The 18,581-nt window shown below is 45.5% G+C and overlaps 7 protein-coding genes across 7 annotated transcripts; 2 read left to right on the top strand and 5 right to left on the bottom strand.

The window, feature by feature from the left end:
• Nucleotides 1-61: 61 nt before the first annotated feature.
• On the bottom strand, nt 62-2,334 carry BDW43DRAFT_247921 (Zn(II)2Cys6 transcription factor). Its single transcript, XM_032039764.1, has 6 exons — nt 1,875-2,334; nt 1,561-1,800; nt 1,382-1,480; nt 1,036-1,322; nt 739-990; nt 62-688 (listed from the first exon to the last, which is right to left on the bottom strand). Exons 1-6 carry the CDS (start codon nt 1,945-1,947, stop codon nt 104-106), a joined length of 1,536 nt encoding a protein of 511 aa, XP_031894198.1. The 5' UTR covers nt 1,948-2,334; the 3' UTR covers nt 62-103.
• A 21-nt stretch (nt 2,335-2,355) lies between these two features.
• Nucleotides 2,356-3,763, bottom strand: BDW43DRAFT_294416 (NAD(P)-binding protein). The gene is made up of 5 exons (XM_032043935.1): nt 3,686-3,763; nt 3,480-3,632; nt 3,321-3,427; nt 2,953-3,266; nt 2,356-2,892 (listed from the first exon to the last, which is right to left on the bottom strand). Exons 1-5 carry the CDS (start codon nt 3,725-3,727, stop codon nt 2,705-2,707), a joined length of 804 nt encoding a protein of 267 aa, XP_031894197.1. The 5' UTR covers nt 3,728-3,763; the 3' UTR covers nt 2,356-2,704.
• Nucleotides 3,764-4,883: 1,120 nt separating this feature from the next.
• BDW43DRAFT_294411 (uncharacterized protein) lies at nt 4,884-5,328 on the bottom strand. Its single transcript, XM_032043934.1, has one exon. It carries the CDS (start codon nt 5,286-5,288, stop codon nt 5,037-5,039), a length of 252 nt encoding a protein of 83 aa, XP_031894196.1. The 5' UTR covers nt 5,289-5,328; the 3' UTR covers nt 4,884-5,036.
• Nucleotides 5,329-6,179: 851 nt separating this feature from the next.
• Nucleotides 6,180-7,482, bottom strand: BDW43DRAFT_294410 (RmlC-like cupin domain-containing protein). The gene has a single exon (XM_032043933.1). The coding sequence runs from the start codon at nt 7,334-7,336 to the stop codon at nt 6,500-6,502; it is 837 nt and encodes a 278-aa protein (XP_031894195.1). The 5' UTR covers nt 7,337-7,482; the 3' UTR covers nt 6,180-6,499.
• A 2,128-nt stretch (nt 7,483-9,610) lies between these two features.
• BDW43DRAFT_304679 (cytochrome P450) lies at nt 9,611-11,450 on the bottom strand (the record flags this gene model as incomplete). The annotated part of the gene is made up of 6 exons (XM_032045644.1): nt 9,611-9,821; nt 9,875-10,038; nt 10,092-10,202; nt 10,266-10,583; nt 10,635-11,176; nt 11,237-11,450. The coding sequence occupies 6 exons, from the start codon at nt 11,448-11,450 to the stop codon at nt 9,611-9,613; spliced, it is 1,560 nt and encodes a 519-aa protein (XP_031894194.1).
• A 1,013-nt stretch (nt 11,451-12,463) lies between these two features.
• Nucleotides 12,464-13,624, top strand: BDW43DRAFT_316901 (isoprenoid synthase domain-containing protein; the record flags this gene model as incomplete). The annotated part of the gene is made up of 1 exon (XM_032048412.1): nt 12,464-13,624. The coding sequence occupies one exon, from the start codon at nt 12,464-12,466 to the stop codon at nt 13,622-13,624; it is 1,161 nt and encodes a 386-aa protein (XP_031894193.1).
• Nucleotides 13,625-14,518: 894 nt separating this feature from the next.
• Nucleotides 14,519-16,106, top strand: BDW43DRAFT_316900 (terpene synthase family protein; the record flags this gene model as incomplete). The annotated part of the gene is made up of 9 exons (XM_032048411.1): nt 14,519-14,688; nt 14,742-14,865; nt 14,929-14,947; nt 15,018-15,206; nt 15,269-15,402; nt 15,500-15,594; nt 15,658-15,691; nt 15,744-15,970; nt 16,031-16,106. 9 exons carry the CDS (start codon nt 14,519-14,521, stop codon nt 16,104-16,106), a joined length of 1,068 nt encoding a protein of 355 aa, XP_031894192.1.
• Nucleotides 16,107-18,581: the final 2,475 nt, after the last annotated feature.

Below are 18,581 nucleotides of genomic sequence, written 5' to 3'. Positions count from 1 at the left end.
GAAATTTCCAGGTAGTTCAACTGAATTGGCTGCATGCATGGATAGTCTCATTAGCTCTCCTTTTTTACTGGGACATTCTCTGTTTCTTCTTCCTGTTGAAGGACTAAGCTAGCGTAGGCAGAAGCTCGTTTGAAGACATGACAGTATTCAAAACATCAACATAGTTCATCCCCCCTAGGTCTGAAAACAAGTCATGCTGCACCCACATCAATTCTATCATCCGTTTTACAGCATGCAACCTACGCTGGCAAGATCGACTCTGTGTCCTTTCCAAGAGAGAAAGAACCATCTCCCGTTGTACATCTGTATGTGCTTCACAGGCTATGAAAAACAGAGGAAATGGTCGCTCGCATATGTCCAGCCGCCGAATGATATCAAAAGCATCGGCGGACCATCTTGCCACTCGCGTACTGATAGGGGTTTCCCTCAGAACACGCTCGAAATAGATCAGACTTGCCAGTCGGTAAAGCTGGGATATCTTGCTCTCGTGGTCGACTTCCTCCGGGGAATTAGTTCCAGTGAGGTGTGAGATGTCTTGCTTAATTTCCATCAAGTCGTGTTCAATGGAATCCAGGGATTCTCGCTCGGTGGAATGAAGGTCTCCGGGTAGTTTACTGTTGGACCGGCAATTCGACATTCGAGCGATCAGGTTTATCATCTCCAGCGAGCACCCAAAGATGCCCATAACCTGCCACCTCTATGAACGAGAAATCCATCGACAAAAGGCACTTCTCTCACCTGCTCATCCGCTACAGAAGCTAAACTAGAAGCCATACCTGGCACCTTGAAGATTGAAGCATTTTCCGCAGATTTATTCCTCCAATGTCTCGACGTGAACTTTCCCAGAATATCATGATAATGCACCCAAAGGATAAGAAGGTCCACCTCCATTAGCTTGGGGTGTCCACCATCGCAAATTGCATGGAGCATGCTTTTGGCTCCGGAAACGTAGAGGGGCCATTGGAAGGAGCTTTCAGATGGCAGGTATATCTGATTTCATTAGCATTGTTTAAACAACGGAAGCGGGACAGGCACCTCAAAGGCACATAGTAACATGCCCACGGCGACATGCTGGTAAATTTCTCTTGGCTTGGTGGAGTTTACATTCATGGATGCTCTCAAAGAGTTCAGAGCTGCCACCTTTAATCGGAGAGCCTCCTCGCCATGACCGTAGCGATACAAGGACGACAGAGACAACATTGCTCGTAGGACGGCCATTGAGGCAGGTGAATCGTCGGAGAACGAGAGCTGGAACAATATTTTCCAGAGCCTGAGGCCATCAGTTCGAATGGGAGTTATTGAACTGATTACGGTCGTCATAACTAGGTAAGCGACGGTCAGTTGAATCAGCCTGCATAGAATCTTGATGGTGGTTCCGTACAAAATGTCACTAGGTGGTGCCCATCGCCAGCAGCTGGCCGCGCAGCATTTGCTAGGTTCGATAGTGGAAAGATACAGGTATTGTGGATTGGTAGTTTCCCTAGGAAACTCAACAGCCAACAAGAGTCAGCGGCTCCATCCCCCTATAGAAACTATTTCTGACGCAATCTAGTCACTGACCTACACCTCCAAGATTTGGCGTATAGAGTAGTCCGACATCCACCATCAATGTATTGATAAAATGTATGTTTTTAGCTCCACCCGACACAAGATTCGTACTATCTTGAACGGAGTGTTGAATGAATCTACGGGAACCGTGTGGTGGCCAGCTCAAGCGTAGGCCATACCCCTGGCAGTTGCGCATTGACACTCTGCAGTTCCGGCACCCCGGGCGCCCCATATCACAGCTAAGCTTTCTATCTGAGGGGAGGTTAGAATTCTGGTTATATTGTATTGCACTCCATCTCAACCAGAAAATATCTGTGCCATCTCACCGCGACAAGTCCAACATCCCCGCTTTGATGGAACCCCGACACGATAGGGTCCCCGTGTCTTTGGTGCAGACATTCCGGTGCAAAGTACTGGCTAGGCAAGCAATACCCCGTCAACAATGAAAGCCAATATATTTGCGGGAAGAGAATAACGATTAAGTCCAAGCAGTTCCGGGAGATGGTCAGCGGCGCATTAGTCATGACCCACCCCGTTGTAACTTAAAGGTCTCCTAGTATGATGATTGTTGTCAACCAAAATTATCAATAAGGCGCCGCTATCAGCCACCGCCCTACTCCATTTAGATTAGCGAGCGCCCTTGATCATTATCGACACCATGATATCTCTATATTGCCTCGCGTGTATTCGCGTCATTTGTAGGATCATTTTAGGCCTATTTTTATCATTAGATCAGAAATCGGACCTTTTCATCGCATGAGACCATGCCTTAAGACTCAGCGGTAGATTACTAGGTAATACGGAATCCCGCATTCCTGACAATTGTATTCGCAGATCGGTGGTCAATACGACCTAGTAAATACATAATGTGGGGCGGTGAGCATGTCATGTGAGACTCATCAACTTTCTTTTCACTCGGGCGTGCGCCTTCTTTTGGAAACGCTCGTGGCGGTAAGGTCCACAAAACTTACCTACATATTTTACGACTGCTTTTGACCGTTTACCCCTTACGGCTAACCATTTTGTGGGTTCGTTTTATCACACTATAATTGGATAAAAGTTGATTCTCTATAGGAGTATTGGCTTGTAACATAATAATACACTGTGTGACTATGATGGTTTCTACAAGTAACCACCGCGGTTTCACTCAGTCCAGTTACAACCACTGTTTGTTCCCTAGGTGTGAGATAAATGCACCACCATCTCCATTTGCTATCGAGGCTTTGTTGGAGACAGAAAGAACAGCAGCGACCGACTCCCAGGGTGTTAGAGGGCGACGAAAGTGGGGCGCATACTCGGCGAACTTGCCCGCAAGAATAGCAGCTTTGTCGATGTCTGCGATTTCTGCAACTGAACTTTAGTATGTATAATCATAACAGCCCTTGGGTGCGTCTCGTGTCATACCCATGTTTCGTTCAGTAGATACATAGCCAGGGCTGATGGCGAGGAAGAGGATACCCTCTTTTTTGTAGAGGGCGTTGTACTTGGCAATGGCGACATTGACAGCGCCCTTGCTGATAGCATAAGGGCTAGCGAAAGCAATTTCGGTCGCATTGATCAAGTCGATATCGGCCATGCCGCTGGACATAGTAATGACCTTTTTGTCCTTGCCGTTGCGGATTAAAGGAAGAAAGGCTTGCACTGTCTTAATGACCCCCAGAAGATTGATTTCCAGTGATTCCATGATTTCCTTTTCCAGCGTCTCAAAATCGTCGTCACTAGCTACTGTCAGCAATCGTATTTCACTCGATTGGTATAGTGACGATACATACAAGTCCCCCAGGGTTTTGAATTCGCTTATGTGGGAAACGACGGCGGCATTGTTTACAAGATAGTCCAGACCACCCCCGGTAATCTCTTTGACAGATTGTGCAGCATTCTGGGCAGAATAAGTACCATAGGCCGTATTCATCCATTGAAGATTCGCGTACCTTTAGGGATAACATGTCAGTGTACTGAGCTTCGACCATATAGACGCCATGGAGTCCCTCTTCCTTGGTCTTTGCATCAGCCGCAGGCTTGTTCCGGACGAGGCCAATGACAGTGTTCTTTGGATCCTGCGCAAGATATCGAATGAACTCGAACTATTTATGTCAGTCGATACACATCGAAGCAAACAAATAAGGTAGTCACTAACCCCAAGACCACGACTAGCGCCAGTAATCACATAGGAGGGCATGATTAGGTTTGGATGCAATAAGAACAGGCAGATATTGTGAGAGTGATATTCAGTTAACTGAAAAGGGCTGACCGATACTTAGTATATATAGTGTTCTGTTTCAACCATAGCATTTTTAGAAAGTCCTTGAATAACATGGGTGCTGATTAAAAGAAGTCTATAGTGATTACGAGAGTATATAGTGACCTCACATTGCTGACAAACAGCGCGTTGATTGGATGATTCGTGGTGCAAGTCAAGTATTTCCGAGCCAAAGATGGGAAGATTACTCAGGAAATGGTGGGTTGGCGGGCACTAGTGCCGTATCATTAACTGTCAAATACGCCTTGAGGTATTTACCCGCATGTCCTTAACTACTATCTGGCGTGACCTTTAATTATTTAGTGTGCTTTGCTAGATTATCACGGGCTTAGGCCACCGAACTTGAGGACCTAGAGCTTATAAAGCTGCAAAAGCTTTAGTCTGGTTGAGTTAAGATAATTGGGTTTGTGACGAGCGACTCAACCCAATCGCAACCTTTTCATCTCGCTCTTTTTAGAATACTTCCAGGATGGCGGATGATATATGTACTAGGGCGTGACCTATAAAGCCCTGTGAGGTTTATGCAACGATTATAGATGCGACAACGCGTCCAGAAGTTAACTTTGTTGGTTGCACCAGGCTCAACGCACAACACCTTCTCTGGAAAATGTACAACGGCTATATACTGAACCCTGAAATACTATTTCTAGATATGAAAACTGCAGAGATTGGCACAGGCACGGGGTGGGTATCGCCATTTTGGATGCGCGACTTTGAGCTAACACGTCTCTTGTGGCTGTGGCAGAATGTGGCTTATAGACTTGGCGTCTCAAGTTCCTGAAAGTGCCTAACTGGATGGCTATGATTTGGCTGAGGAAATGTTCCCTCATGAATTACTTTGGCCGGTGAATATCACCTTCAGCAAGCTTGATGCCTTCGAGGATGTGCCTGACCACCTGGTTCATAAATATGGGGTGGTCCATCTACGCTTTTGGTGTTGCATTGTGTAAAATAATGACCCATGTCGACTCATTCATCATGCAACAAGACTTCTGAGTAAGCAGGAACTTCATCATTCCAAGGCACTGAAAGAAGCGCCTCTAAATATAATGGTCTAATAGAACCTGGCGGATACCTGCAAAGGGAGGATGCTGATATCGGGAAGACGGTGATTCGTGGAGAAGCAGGAGAAGAATTTGGACATGTTGAGAGATCAATCTTAACGGCTGTAAATCTTCGCTTCGAGTAAGCCCGTCATAGTGGCTATGGTTGAAGATTTATCGAAATACTAATGGCAAAATTCGACCAGCTGGCTTGGCAAAATACAGGAACATGTCAGACAACAGGAGTTGGAGATCTTACGCCGTGAACTCGGGGAGATCCCTCCTAGCCTTATCCCCTTGTGTACCAGCATGTATTTCTGGCCACACCGGGCTCTTTCGCAACACGGTAACTCTCCAGGACTTACAAGTTCCAGATGAGAGCGGGTGCCGGGAACGCTTCCTGAAGTTGTCGGCAGAAGTAAGACAGGGATCGGCATACCACTGGTGTCCAATCACCCTTCTTGCGCGGAAAGCTTCGAAACTGTAAGGAAATGAGGAAATGATGTCTCCAGGGCGCAGGTGCCATGTCGTCTTCATCTTTAACGCAATAAGAAAGAAGAACAGGCGACTGACATCTAAGCTCATCCTGGATGACTCTACTCGTTCCTTACTTGCAGTATCAACGAATATTACTGGAGAGAAGTTAGTAAGCGACCCGAATGATGGCTCCACCTGTAAACACTAAAGAGATCATGCATAATTAGGCCCTGGCTCGGGGTCTCTTGCCTTTAACTAGAACTCGACGACTATATACCCTTCTTTTTCTGAAAAAATATTGATAGACATATTCTTATCATATTGGTTGTAATATGTCGCTGCCTTGAGATATCTAAATTCGAATTTTCGCTAATTTGTTTGTATACATTTTCTTGTGTTTTAACCAGGTCCTGTATAGACCTCGACATAACCCTTTACGTTAACCCGCAGATTTTCGGGTTGAAAAGACCAACCCTTCCCTGACCCTTGAACCCGCATGGATAAACCGTTTTTGGGTAAATCTCCTGTTCCGCTCCTATATAGGTGGATAAAATACTGAATCTAGATTGGCGAATGGTGAGGGTATTGCGGTAAGGGTATGCCACTTTTAGATAAGGTCAAAAGGAATTGTTGATGCATAATGGTGTTACGGATAATGAATACTGTTGTACTATATATAATCAGTAAATAAAGATGATCAACATTTCTGATATACTATTCCCACTGTCGGTTAACATAGTGAGTGTTAAAGCCAGTTAACTGCGAGCGGATAAGCTCGTGGGCTTATATCTGTAGCGGGCAGGGAGGAGAAATTTATTATGCTCACCTAAAGCCCCCATTTGCCATTCTACTTTTAGATCAGTCGCCTCTTCTCTATCCTCCACTTTGTTGGATCACTTTGGATACACATGAACCTTCATACCCTTTCTATTCTTTGCAGTCCATATTGGACTGATGGCTACAGTGACTACATAGCTTGCAGTAGTTGATTAGCTCTTCTATTTCACAGCATAACCTCAACTCCCTGTACGTTCCTCTGTAGGACGGGATTGCCATTATTTCAATTCCGACTGCCTTCACCCCTGTCCCGCAATTCCTATCTTACCCGCAGCCTCCCTGCTGTGGTAGCATGGTATGCAATTCACATGTCATTCTGCCCTCACCACATTACCTATCGCAATAGCTTCATGTGGCGGTTCACGTCCTTATAGAGCAGGTAGCGAAATCTCCCAGGGCCACCCGCATAACAGGCCTGCGGGCAGAAGGCGCGCAACCACATGAAGTCACCTGCTTCCACCTCCACCCAGTCCTGATTAAGTCGGTACACGGCTTTACCTTCCAGTACATAAAGCCCGTGTTCCATGACATGGGTTTCTGCGAATGGGATGACCCCGCCCGGCTCGAAGGTCACGATAGTGACATGCATGTCGTGACGCGGATCGTTCGGGTCGACGAAGCGTGTGGTTGCCCACGCACCGTCGGTGTCCGGCATCGGTGAAGGCGCGATATCCTTTTCATTGAGGAAAAGCGGTTCGGGCGTATCGAGCCCGTCCACATATTCATAGGCCTTGCGTATCCAATGGAAACGGGCGGTGGTCGCGCCCGCATTGTGTAGCGTCCAGCCGCTCTTCGGGGGCAGATAGGCATAGCCGCCTTCGACTAGCTCGTGCGTTTGGCGTGCTATGGTAATTGTTACTTGGCCTTCAACTACGAACAGCACACCTTCTGCACCGTCATCTAGCTCAGCGCGGTCACTACCGCCCCCCGGCTCCACTTCCATGATGTATTGCGAAAAGGTTTCGGCAAAGCCCGACAATGGACGTGCAATCACCCACAACCGCGTCTTGTCCCAGAAGGGCAGGAGGCTCGTCACGATGTCGCTGAATGTGCCCTTCGGGATTACCGCATAGGCTTCAGTGAACATGGCGCGGTCGGTAAGAAGCTGTGACTGTGGGGGCAATCCGCCCGTCGGTGCATAATAGGCACCGGCGTTCTTGTCGTTTCCCATGAGGCGAACTCCTGAGGTGCAGTTATGCTGGTATCAAGGTGAGACGGCCAATATTGGGTTGGGCTATGCTTTAGATCCGATACCTTGGACTGGGGAATGCGATGAAATGTCAGAGATCTGAACGGTGCGTGGAAGTCAGAGTGAACATGTAGCTATTGAGAAGGGATCAGAAGCCCCTTTGCGCATTATATGCGAATTCCTCCTCGTTCTCTAGTCTACAGGGAATTCCCGGCGCTGTCCGGGTGCTCGGGACAGACCGACGGCCCTAGCCGTGGACCAGAGGTGGCGGGGAAAATGCCGAGACATTTAACGGAGCCTTCCGCGCCAGATGCAGGTAACCGAGCAAGCTTATATATCTCGACCTCTTCATATTTCCGTTCGGAGGTCATTTACACAGTTTTTTCATACCGAGAGGTTTCTTGCGGACTTTTAACACTGGTTAACACCTAATCTACAATAAATAGTCTAGGCAAGTGCCCCAAACTCAAAGTGTAAAAATTAGACTTTACACGTTGTCAGCATAGACCACTTCGCCAAGAGTTGTAAGGAGCGGCAGCATCCAGACAGGTCATATGATATCCATCGCATCCGCGGATTGCGGACTTGGATATCTAACTCAATCTGTTCGTTATCGGTTGGATATCCGGCAGCATATCAAACATTATAAATACAAGAGCTAATGAAAATTAGTATAATTTTTTATATAATTTTAAATGCGCGTTTAGTAGTGTTTTGATGTTTGAAAACGATGAAGATCTGGAAAATGTGGCGCGCCGCTCGGTGATTAATCACGTTACTGGAGCAACGGATGAGGTCAGCAGTTCATAAACGGACCAAGCATTTCAACATGAATTATCAACGCAGCGTGCTCGATAGCGGAGAGATTGATATTCAATATGATGGAGCTGGTGTAGCTCACGTGTAATGGGATTGATTGTCTTAAGGTCTAAATCTATCATACAGAGATTCCTTGGTGTTGTGGTCAGGTCACGTGGTTGCTGCCTTAGGCTCCCATAGGCTCTGACACAATATATCCTAACTCAGCTACAGGCTGCAGATGGACTCAACACAGCCGCTGGGACCGGCTGAATTTCCGAGCTTCTGTCAGTTAGTCGGTATAGACGGTGCTCCAGAAAAGCCAAGAAAGGCATCGTGATCGTCCACTGGCGCTCTTTCCACCCTTTCTCCCGATAGGGTTATAGTGGTTTTACCGATGCCTAGTCGATCGTCCCGAGTGCAGTATCGCCGTGCTCGCACAGCGATCCTGGGGGGGGGGGGGGATGTTGCGAATCGAAGGCTCGATCTGGTAGGAGAGTTTCACAATTGATTGTAGAACCTGATTGATTGGAAATCAGTCTGGTGTTCACCTTGTATATCAACCTTCAGGTTTTCAGATGAGAATAACAACATTTTAATCTTCCTCTGAATCACAACGAGTGTGCTGCACATATACTGGCACAGAGGGCCACAACAGAGAGATCTGGAAATAAAAATTGGAATAAGAATAATAGCTGGGTGACTTGAGATAATAACCAGCCACTTTATTATGTCATGTATAGCCCAGGGATGGTATAAATAGCTTCAACGCGGCCATGAAGTGTTAAACATGTCATTGAGCCCATAATACCGTTGAGCCCGGGGTCAGGTTGATGTGTATTTCATATAATCTACGGTGTGTGGTATTAGATGAAGCGAGCGTGTCATTTGCGGTAGAAAAAGGACGCTAACGACGACTAGCGCCGCCAGCTAAAGGGGATACAAATCCACGAAATCCCATCGAGCAACACCGATAATAATAATACAATACCAAAATTGAAAGCCTACGGCTCCTGCGATGAAATTGAAAATGGCCTCTGTGCCGTAAGCGGAGAGGGAGTTGTATACCAGCATGGATAACAATTCACCTCGCAAGGGGTTCAGGACAAATCCGGTGGAACAGCAGAACCAAAATTCATGCCTCAAGGTGTATTGGTCTAGCTGGCGGGTTTCTTGGGCGACTCAAGGCACTTGCATGTTTCCGTAAGACCGGGCTAGGAGAGACTACTGTGTGATAGTGCTATGCACCTAGCACTGTTGTTATTCAGAGGAAGATTAGATCGTTCCTTTCTCATCGTAAACTCGAGAGCTTATATACAAGATGAGCTACAGATTGATTGGAAATCAATCTGATTACATACGGAATTTATTCCGTATATAACGCACGATGGTTTACTAGATCGAGCCTCGATTTCCAATAAGCACACTAATTGATATTTTTCCTGATGTTGTTTGCATTCAATTTGCTGCAAACTCAATGTTAGGTTTCCAACTCTCTTCCGTTTCTCCCACTGCAGCGGAAGTAGTGGGAATCACCTTTAGATGCCCCTTTGCCATGGGCGCGTAGTAATCTCGGAGCTCCATCTCGTCATCTGTAGTGCCATCGAGGCGGAAGTTAAATCTCCGAAATACGTGCGCGAAAACAAGGTACAGTTCGGCATATGCGAGACTGGTTCACAGCCGTCAGCCATGCTTTCAGTGTTTAGTAAACTGGATACGCACTTGATGCCAATGCAGGCGCGAGAGCCGCGTGAGAATGAAAGGAGCTGCTTTTCTAGCTGCTCACGGTCCTCGTCTTTAAGCCAACGCTCTGGGCGAAACTGCATTGGGTCCTTGAAGACATGAGGATCAAAGTGGTACACATAATGACTAGACGACACAATTGTCTAGGTACAGAGTGGGTTAGAATATTACCAGAGGCTATGGAACACACAGCTACCTTTGCGGGGATGAATTCTCCACATAGAGTCACTCCACCGTCGGGCACGATCCTCGGAAGACGTCCTGGCGCCCCCTGGGTGAAACGGAGGCTCTCTTTAACCAACCCTCTCTATTATTTGTAAACAGGTAATTCAGAACCTCGTACCATACTCCATACTATTGAAAGGCTTACAAGGTAAGGGAGTCTTCCCAACTCCTCGATTGTAATCTGTGTCTGTGGATCGGGCATTGCGGAGTGGAGCTCATTCTTCAGTTTCTGAAACTCGTTGCCATCTTTCAGCATATGAAAGGTACCCTTTATCAAGGAAATTGCTGTTGCTTCGCCACCGGCAAAGAGAAGAACCAAAGCTTCCGCAGTTAAGTCCTGAATTGTCGGAGCTTTTGGAGACTCTGAAATCACTTGGTCGATAGCGGTATCGAACATGGTCGAATGGGATTGTTTGTGGTGCTTTCGTTTATCAATCAACTCCAGTAACATCCCGCAGCAGCTCTGGGTCCTCAGTGAGCATTTGCGCTCTCTCATTAGATTAACTAAACTCACCTCCTTCATATCAATCATTGATGAGATTACAAGTTTCTTGGTGATAAGGCGCGGCAAATAGAGAACGACACCAAAAATCAATTTTAGGCTTCCTGGAAAATGCTTCACCAGCAGCGATCCGAAAAGAACGTCATCCATGTACTTTGCTGGGGGAAAATCAAAGTCTGCGGAGTTGAGGGCCTTGCGGGACTGGCCGAACGCATATCCTAACAGCATATCAATTGTGACGCACCGGTAGCCCAATGAAAGATCTACAGATTCTCCATTGTCACGAGCCCTTTCTAATATTTCCAAAAATCGTCCAAGTGACCTCTCTAACAATGGCTGTATTTCTTTAACTGCCTTATGAGATAAGTGAGGCTGAAGTAAATCTCTGCGGCCCTTAGCGGACTTCGTATTTGTCATACTGAAATGCGACCCTTCGAAAGGGAACCCGTAGAACTGGCGGTCTTTCGAAAATGGTGTTCCCATTTTAAATATAGTATTGTATGCTGCAATGTCGCGGATATGGAGCTCATTTGGGTGTGTTCGGACGATCGGTCCTGCGAAGCAAGTTTAAGTGCTATTGTCACTCCATCACTCAGTTCATGTAAGTATCTAACCATATAGATCATGCAAGCAAGGAAGCATTTCCGTATACTGGCCACCTTTAACGAGATTGTAGTATGTTGAGTATAAACTCGAGGCTGCGGCCAGCTTGGGGCCAGGGAATCGGGCGAGAGGATGTAAAAATATTCGATATATAATCTTTGCAACTTGTGCAAAGAATAAGATGCCAAGTATTGAGAGCAAGGTATACACTGCAGATACAGTCATAGTTGTATTAGTTCAAGGTTCACAAAGGACAATGATTCTACTGGTATACTGGTTGAAATTGTCACTTATTAGATGACTAAAATGTCATGGAACTTAGCTGGGCATTTATATTGCTGCTCGTCCATTAAACTCTGTAGCGGCATCACACACCATTACTTGTGTAGTGAATATAGAACCTAAATAGCTCGATTCATTGGGTTGTCACAAAGTCGGAAGAAGCGCTGACGCTACAATTAGAGTACACGGAATCCAGTACTCCTTACCCCTACTTCCCAGCATTCGTTGAGATCATGTAAACCCTAAACTCTTGTCCTACTAATTTCCCACTGCCCCTAGTGCCCCAATCGGATGCTTGTTTATGTATGGTAGACAACAAAACTTCGTAAACTTTTAGGCTTAACGACGTACACATATATTTTTAGTTCCATTTGGTGAACTCTGAATAGCTCTGTGCATTAATCAAGACGTCCAAACACTTACAAAGGGCCCTTGCTTGAAGCAGTGTTACATACGCACGTTCGAAGTATGCGGAAACTGAAGCTACACATTTACCAAGTGCAGCAAGAATCTTAGATTCCTCTGGCATCCAGTGTCCTACCCACGAGGGAGCCAAACCTAGTTCTTTCAGCCCTTAAAGAGAGCGACCAGAAAACTGAAATCATGACGTGCATTTACACGTGTACAAACCTACCCCAATATTATTTCCCCAAAAAGCAAACAAGAAAGGGGGAAAAAAAAAAAAAGGCAAGGTTTAAACTATCTACATAGTGGTTGGCCGGATATTGGTGTTACTGCTAGATTACTGCAAACGACTGCTTGCGTATCCTCAAGAGTGGGTGCCAAAGTGATTGTCGTATTGTCATCAGAAGTATATAGGTAGAAGACTGTACCTAGGTGATCATTTTCTATATAGTTCTATGAGTTTTAAATTTGTCAAGTCACCCTACAGTAGTTCAAGCGTGTAGCTTTTCGCATACTGCCCATCATTTTTCGTATTGATGATGGTATCTACGATGGATATACACTCTTTATTCGCTCAGAGAAAGTATGTCTGTCTCGATTACCATGACGTGTCCGTGCTCAGCAAAGCCCAAAAGGAGACCATAGTGGAGGCGATGAGCAATATCCTCTACATATTCCTCAAATCTATCGGGTATTCCCATGAAGTCCCCGAGAAGGATAGCTGCCTTCGTGAGGCCCTTTGGAGCTGGGCCCGAACAGAGCTGGCCCGAGCCACCTCTCGTGATATTGACTCACTCGGCATCCTCCTTGAAGAGTCCATTTCAAGTGCAGAAAGCTTCTACCCTCTCGCATCCCAAGAGGTCCGGTTGATGATGGCTAAAGCCACGGCTTTAGCCATTAGCTTGGATAGCAATTATCTCTCGCCGGAGGCAAAATACAAGCTTTCAAATTCGCAAAATCGCTTCTGGCAGGGCTTGGAGCCAGAGGATGTATGGTCACCCGTATTTTTCAATTTCCTTAGAGAGTGTGCAGGTCTCTTTGGTGCCAACGATCCTTTGTTAGGTACGTTAGTAACCTCCGGGTGGTCACGTTGGCTTGACGGATGCCTGTTAGAAGAACAGCTGTGGGAAATGGCCCAAAAAATAGGAGACGGAGATGGACAAGCACTAGATGCCAACTTCTGTCCAATTGAAGACTTTCCCTACTACCTTCGGACCCTAACTGGGGCGCCAATGTCATATTGTGTGCCAGCTTTCAAACCATCGCGCGAAGTGGAAGTTCCGTATTCCGTGTGGATGTCTTATGCACCGGCTTTGACAACGGTTATTAATCTCGGAAACGACTTATTTTCCTATCCAAAGGAGGTTTTGGATGGCGAGAAAGTCAACTATGTCTCTCTTGTAACTCACATTAAACGGACATCCGGATGCAGGTCACGGTTTGCAGAAGGGAGCTTATGGACATTCCGAGATACCATCTGCGATCTGTTTGAGAGGGTTTTGCGGAACTGTGAAGTACTTGGTCAAGCGTTCAAGACTCCTCGTCAGTGTAACGAAGCAGAGGAAATTCCGAGGCATTGCAGCAGCAGCTCTGAGTCAAACCTAGCAGGTTCTTTCTGCCATGGATTCATACACGGGTATCTCGGATGGCACGTTAATTCCCCTCGGTACCGCCTTGACTCCCTAAAAGCTCGCTTGGCCTCGGATGCTTAGTTATTAAGCTCACCCACACCCGGAACTTGCAGAGTCACCGGGTGTTCCCAAATTTGGAAAATTGTGGAGACCGATCTGATAATGTAACGACCATTAAAGCGAGCCCGTAGTAGACGTACTGGCACGTCAAAATGACATTTAATAGAATCGTAAGCCTCAGTAATGCGCCTTTCGAATTATTGATATGCCTCTGCTATGGTGGTGCTCTTGTAGAGTAGAAAAGGAAAGGAAAAGGGACCGTTGAGACCGGGAGCACCAAAGGGTGTTGGCGCGTGCACGATCTTTGACCAAAATAAGTCTCATGATCCGTTAAGGAACCAACACCAGCGCTTTCAATGGCCATAAATATTGACAGCCCATAAGTTTGAGTCTTCTAGATCTGGTGCTCCGTCGTCACACTGCAAGAAATCTCAAGCTTACAGCCGGTCTTTTATTCGCTAATGGTGCAGCGCTAGAGGTTTGATGAATCGAAGTGACGTGCAGTTATCAGGCTGTTTTGCTGCAGCTAAAGTTACACTGACTGCTCTCCAGGGTTACTCACCCACGAGAAATGACAAAGTAGAGTATTTTCTGACAGTCTCATCTTCTCATCCAACACAATGACATGTCGAAACTGACGATAGCTCACGCGACCATTCCCATCTTTGTGCCTACTGCTTTCGAAGTCGAAAATTTGCTTGTGCAGCTATTCGTTCTATTGTATTTGTGTCACACATCTTAATGTACTGGGGGAATGATTGGGAGTTTACTTCGGCCTCTCAACGCGGGTAGAACTTATTTTCATTTAAGATCTGAAAGCCTTGTAATATATAAGTGCACTTACCTACCTCTAGATGAAAGCCTAGAAAGCCTAGAAGAAGGATTGTCAAACATAAATTACTCAGACCACTTATAATGACTGTCCCACCCCCCTCAATCACTGCCGCTGCCGATTTACTGAGCAAATGTACCGGCCAGCAAGTGACAATTCCATCCCTTTTCTCCCTTAGTCCAGCATGGAAACCTCGCTTGAACCAGGACTATAATATCTGCGTGCAGGCCAATCTCGACGTGTGGCTCCACAAGTAAGCTTAGGCGAAAGTCTGACATTCAATTTCATACTGTTCATGCGCGATAGGTATATCACTGGTGAATCTTCTCTGAGGAGAAGCCATCAAACAGACGCCCCATTCTTCGTGCGCACTCTCTATCCAGAAGCTGGTCTGAAGGAGTTGTATACGTTAGCCAAATTCTACTGTTGGGTAAGCCAGCCATTCAGAAATCCGCCGGAGGAGTACTCAAGTATGCTAACAAGGTTCACCTAGCTTTTTGCCTGGGATGACGGTCAGATATCCCTTGACATACAATCACCTATCAGTTTACCAGTAGCTCTAATATTTTCAGAACCATTTAGTCGTCGACTACCACGAATTCAAGGACCAGAGCCAGACGCGAGAAATATATCGATCCGAAACAATCACTTGTATCCAGAAGAGCCTCTGTAGCAAGCATTCCTATAACCCCGTTGTACTTGCACCGACGTATAAAATGGCACGTGGATTTTATGAGATAGGGCGCGAAATCTGTGAAGGTGTTAAGAACGGTATCCTCTTTGCTATCTATCTACTTGAAAATAAAAGCTGATTTTATGTTCCTTATCCAAAGAAACCGTCAGACATTTGATTGCAAACTCGCTATGCGACTATGTCAACACAGTGATAAATGTCCAAGCTTCCTTGGATTCTGGAGAGGTTCCAAGTCTGGATATTTATCTTGATACGCGAACAATGACCTCAGCAGTATATCCAGTGATCTGGCTATATATGTACTATTTTCTTTTCCCTCGTGACGGTGTGGTTTTGAGATGAGCATCCTGGCTAACAAATGTGTTATGAGATCAGCTACGCGTATCACCTCGATCTTCCAGATTGGCTCCTGTATGATGATCTTGTAAGGAAGTTGATGAAGCATGCAAATCTGTTCGTGTCAATGTGAGATCTTCATGCCTCTTATCCTCTGTCTGTATCATCTAGAACTAATGTTGACAAACCTAGCGGGAATGATATAATCTCCTTGCGGAATGAGATGGTAAGCATTGACCCGAAAATGAATTCCCGAGTACGAATACTAACCATCTTAGACAAATGGACACGTGGACAATATTGTCCCTTTGCTTATGCATCATGAGGGAATAGAGCCCCAGCAAGCAGTGACTCGTGCTGTTCAGATGGTCACGAAAAGTTATATGACACTTCAAGACTTGGAGTCTCAGATCAATCAGGCTGTGGTAGGTGATGAGGGTAGCTGCGACATTAAAAGGTTTTTGAGAGGATGTGTAGATGCCTGCATCGGGAGCGTCAATTGGACGTTCGTATAATACCTCAAAGCCAATTATCTTTAATATGAACTAACTTTTTACCCTTTCAGCTACACGACGAAGAGGTATTTTGACTTAGACCCAGACCGACGAATGGCGGATATAACTATCACTCTGATTGACTAGGTGTAAATATCAGAGTCCTGTTTTTACTGTCTCTGCTATGTTATCGAAGAAAACACAATCTGGGCAGCATATTTCCTTCAACTTCAACGGTAGTAACTTTTTTTTCCCCTATATATGCCTTGGTATTTGTTCCCCCCCCCTTGTGCTTGGCTTTGCGTATACAGGTTATCATGGAATGCAGTTCCCGGGGAAGAGGATGTTAGAAACCCTGGGCAATGTTTGTCAAACCGCCAATATTGTGCCAGGCAACGTCAAATTGAATTGCGTCTCTAGAGCTCATCTTGTCTGACTTCGCCATTATAACGAGAGTTGATACGGGGTTTGATATAAAGACAACGCAAGTGGTGTGCTTGCAAGGGTCTGTAGTTACGATTTACTTTTGATCTCACGTGGTCAATGCTACGGCGAGTGGCATGTCTTGCTTGAGGACGCATCGATGTTATTTCATTACATTTTCTGCTGTTTCTCCCCACCCTGTCAACCTAGTGGTAGTGGCAATCTTGCATAAGTGCGGATCATGGAATTGCGTTCATTCCTGGTAATAAGAGAAAAACGCACTACATATTAGATCCAATGCAGATATCGGTATCCCCTCCTTGTCTGACGTGCACAGAGGCGATATCACAATTCAATTAAGCCTAGGATTTGGTGCATGTCTAATGATCTGCTACGTAGACGGAACAAAAGACTGACTGGTTATTGAATGATTAGATCCAAGATAGAAATGGAAGTGTAATCCATTGGTGCTTGGAGAATGAGATGCGAAGCTCGATTTCGAAAGTCCTGCTCCGGTTCTTGCGGATAACCATGTCAAACTACCCAAGAACTGACCTATTAAAGCACTTTCTCCTTGCGAATGATATCGGGTTCTTTATGCTATCCCTTCCCCGACCCAATCCCGACAGATTTAGAGTCTATCTATGTCATCAAGTCGATGACAAGCTAACAGTAATAAGACGATACTTTTATAGTTAGAGAACGTATCAAGTATACGGTTTGTCAGTCGAGAGGTCATATATATTGTGCGCCATTCTTTGGCAGACCCAAAGGAACTGGATAGGTCTGGAGAAAACGTATACAGTAAAAGAAACGGTTCGGCAATAGCTTCCGCCCTAAAACCATATATCATGTATTTCGCTGTACATCGTTAGGATATTAAATTATGCGATCGGCTTTGTCTTTAATTTATAATAAAGTATTCTACATCCTCTAGTCAAAGATTAAGTAGGTAGTACTTTGAGGGTATACTATATAGAATATAAAAGTGGCTCTCACTCTTTGGAGGGATACTAGAGAATAATTTCTGATAATAACTCTTTGTTATTTTGGTATCCAATTTTCTCCAAAAAGTATTCATGGTGGGAGCACTCAACCCTTAGCATTGAATTGCTAAGTAAAGGCTTCAGGGATAAAAGGTTAAAAGGTGTTATAAAGACCTCCAGAATCCAGTAACTCTAATCTGACTTATCTTCTTTCAGCAGATTTACTGATTAAATCAAGTCTCAGCTGACTACCTGTTATTTATGGCCTGTATTAATCCTCATGATATTCCACAGTCCTTACTTCCCCAGCCGCTATTGAACAAGGAAAGAATAGATGCTATTGGGCTTCTTAAGGTCGGCTTCTTTATTACTGAGGAAGGCAGGGACTGTTCTCTAAATCTACACTGACTAGTCTAACTTGTAACTCGGAATTGGATAAGAAAGAGTTAATAGTTTAGCCTCTAAATATTAAAAGCTGAAGACCAGTTGAGCAAAGTTTTCCCGAATAATAATTATACTAATCAGAACATATAGCGGGAATATCTACCGCATTTGTTTTCACTAATAACGGAAGATGACTTCCAAAAAGGAGCAGGTGAAATACATTGATTTGATTATGGTGTCTGTATAGTGACGGCAGATGGAAGGAAGCAGAAGAACTAAAGATCTGCAAGAAAGTACTGAGGCCAGAGCATCCCGATATTCTGACTAGCATAGACAACCTGGCATCAACATACCAGCATCAGGGACAATGGAAGGAAGCAGAAAAGCTGGGGGTGCAGGTGATGGACCTCCGCAAGGAAGTACTAGGGCCAGAGCATCCAGACACTCTCACCAGCAGGAACAACCTTGCCTACACATGGAAACAACTAGGAAATGCCCAAGAAGCCTTATCCCTGATGGAAAAGTATGTAGAGCGTCTCTGCAACTTGTTGGGGCCAGACCACCCACATGCCATATCCTCCTCTAACGCTCTTAGCGACTGGGAAATAGCAGTGAATTCCCTATCAAAGAAGCTAAAATAGCAGACTTTAGCCAAAGCCTCTCCTGGCTTGCCCATCCAATATCATCCTCCCAAGCAGATGAAATCAGACTCCGAACGTGACACAGACGGCAAACGATAGGCGTTCAAAAGGGTTTTCCGGAGATGATGATCTATATTAAGCCTTTTACTCCGGCGAAGGCCGTGGGTGGTTGGTCCAGGCACTAATAC

This window comes from Aspergillus alliaceus (genome assembly GCF_009176365.1).
Source record: "Aspergillus alliaceus strain CBS 536.65 unplaced genomic scaffold BDW43scaffold_89, whole genome shotgun sequence".
NCBI classification, from domain to species: Eukaryota; Fungi; Ascomycota; class Eurotiomycetes; order Eurotiales; family Aspergillaceae; genus Aspergillus; species Aspergillus alliaceus.
The sequence above is the reverse complement of the archived record's forward strand: the minus strand, read 5'-3'. Positions and strand labels throughout refer to the sequence as shown.

What these genes read in the sequence shown, in the direction of transcription:
- BDW43DRAFT_247921 (XM_032039764.1), bottom strand. Translation starts at nt 1,947, where the DNA reads ATGTCTGCACCAAAGACACGGGGACCCTATCGTGTCGGGGTTCCATCA. An exon ending in GCACCACCTAGTGACATTTT is followed by an intron (nt 1,323 to 1,381) that starts GTACGGAACCAC and finishes TCGCTTACCTAG; the next exon opens with TTATGACGACCGTAATCAGT. An exon ending in CTTCTGTAGCGGATGAGCAG is followed by an intron (nt 689 to 738) that starts GTGAGAGAAGTG and finishes TAGAGGTGGCAG; the next exon opens with GTTATGGGCATCTTTGGGTG.
- BDW43DRAFT_294416 (XM_032043935.1), bottom strand. Translation starts at nt 3,727, where the DNA reads ATGCCCTCCTATGTGATTACTGGCGCTAGTCGTGGTCTTGGG. An exon ending in GCGCTAGTCGTGGTCTTGGG is followed by an intron (nt 3,633 to 3,685) that starts GTTAGTGACTAC and finishes TGACATAAATAG; the next exon opens with TTCGAGTTCATTCGATATCT. An exon ending in CTGACATGTTATCCCTAAAG is followed by an intron (nt 3,428 to 3,479) that starts GTACGCGAATCT and finishes TATTCTGCCCAG; the next exon opens with AATGCTGCACAATCTGTCAA.
- BDW43DRAFT_294411 (XM_032043934.1), bottom strand. Translation starts at nt 5,288, where the DNA reads ATGCCGATCCCTGTCTTACTTCTGCCGACAACTTCAGGAAGCGTTCCC.
- BDW43DRAFT_294410 (XM_032043933.1), bottom strand. Translation starts at nt 7,336, where the DNA reads ATGGGAAACGACAAGAACGCCGGTGCCTATTATGCACCGACGGGCGGA.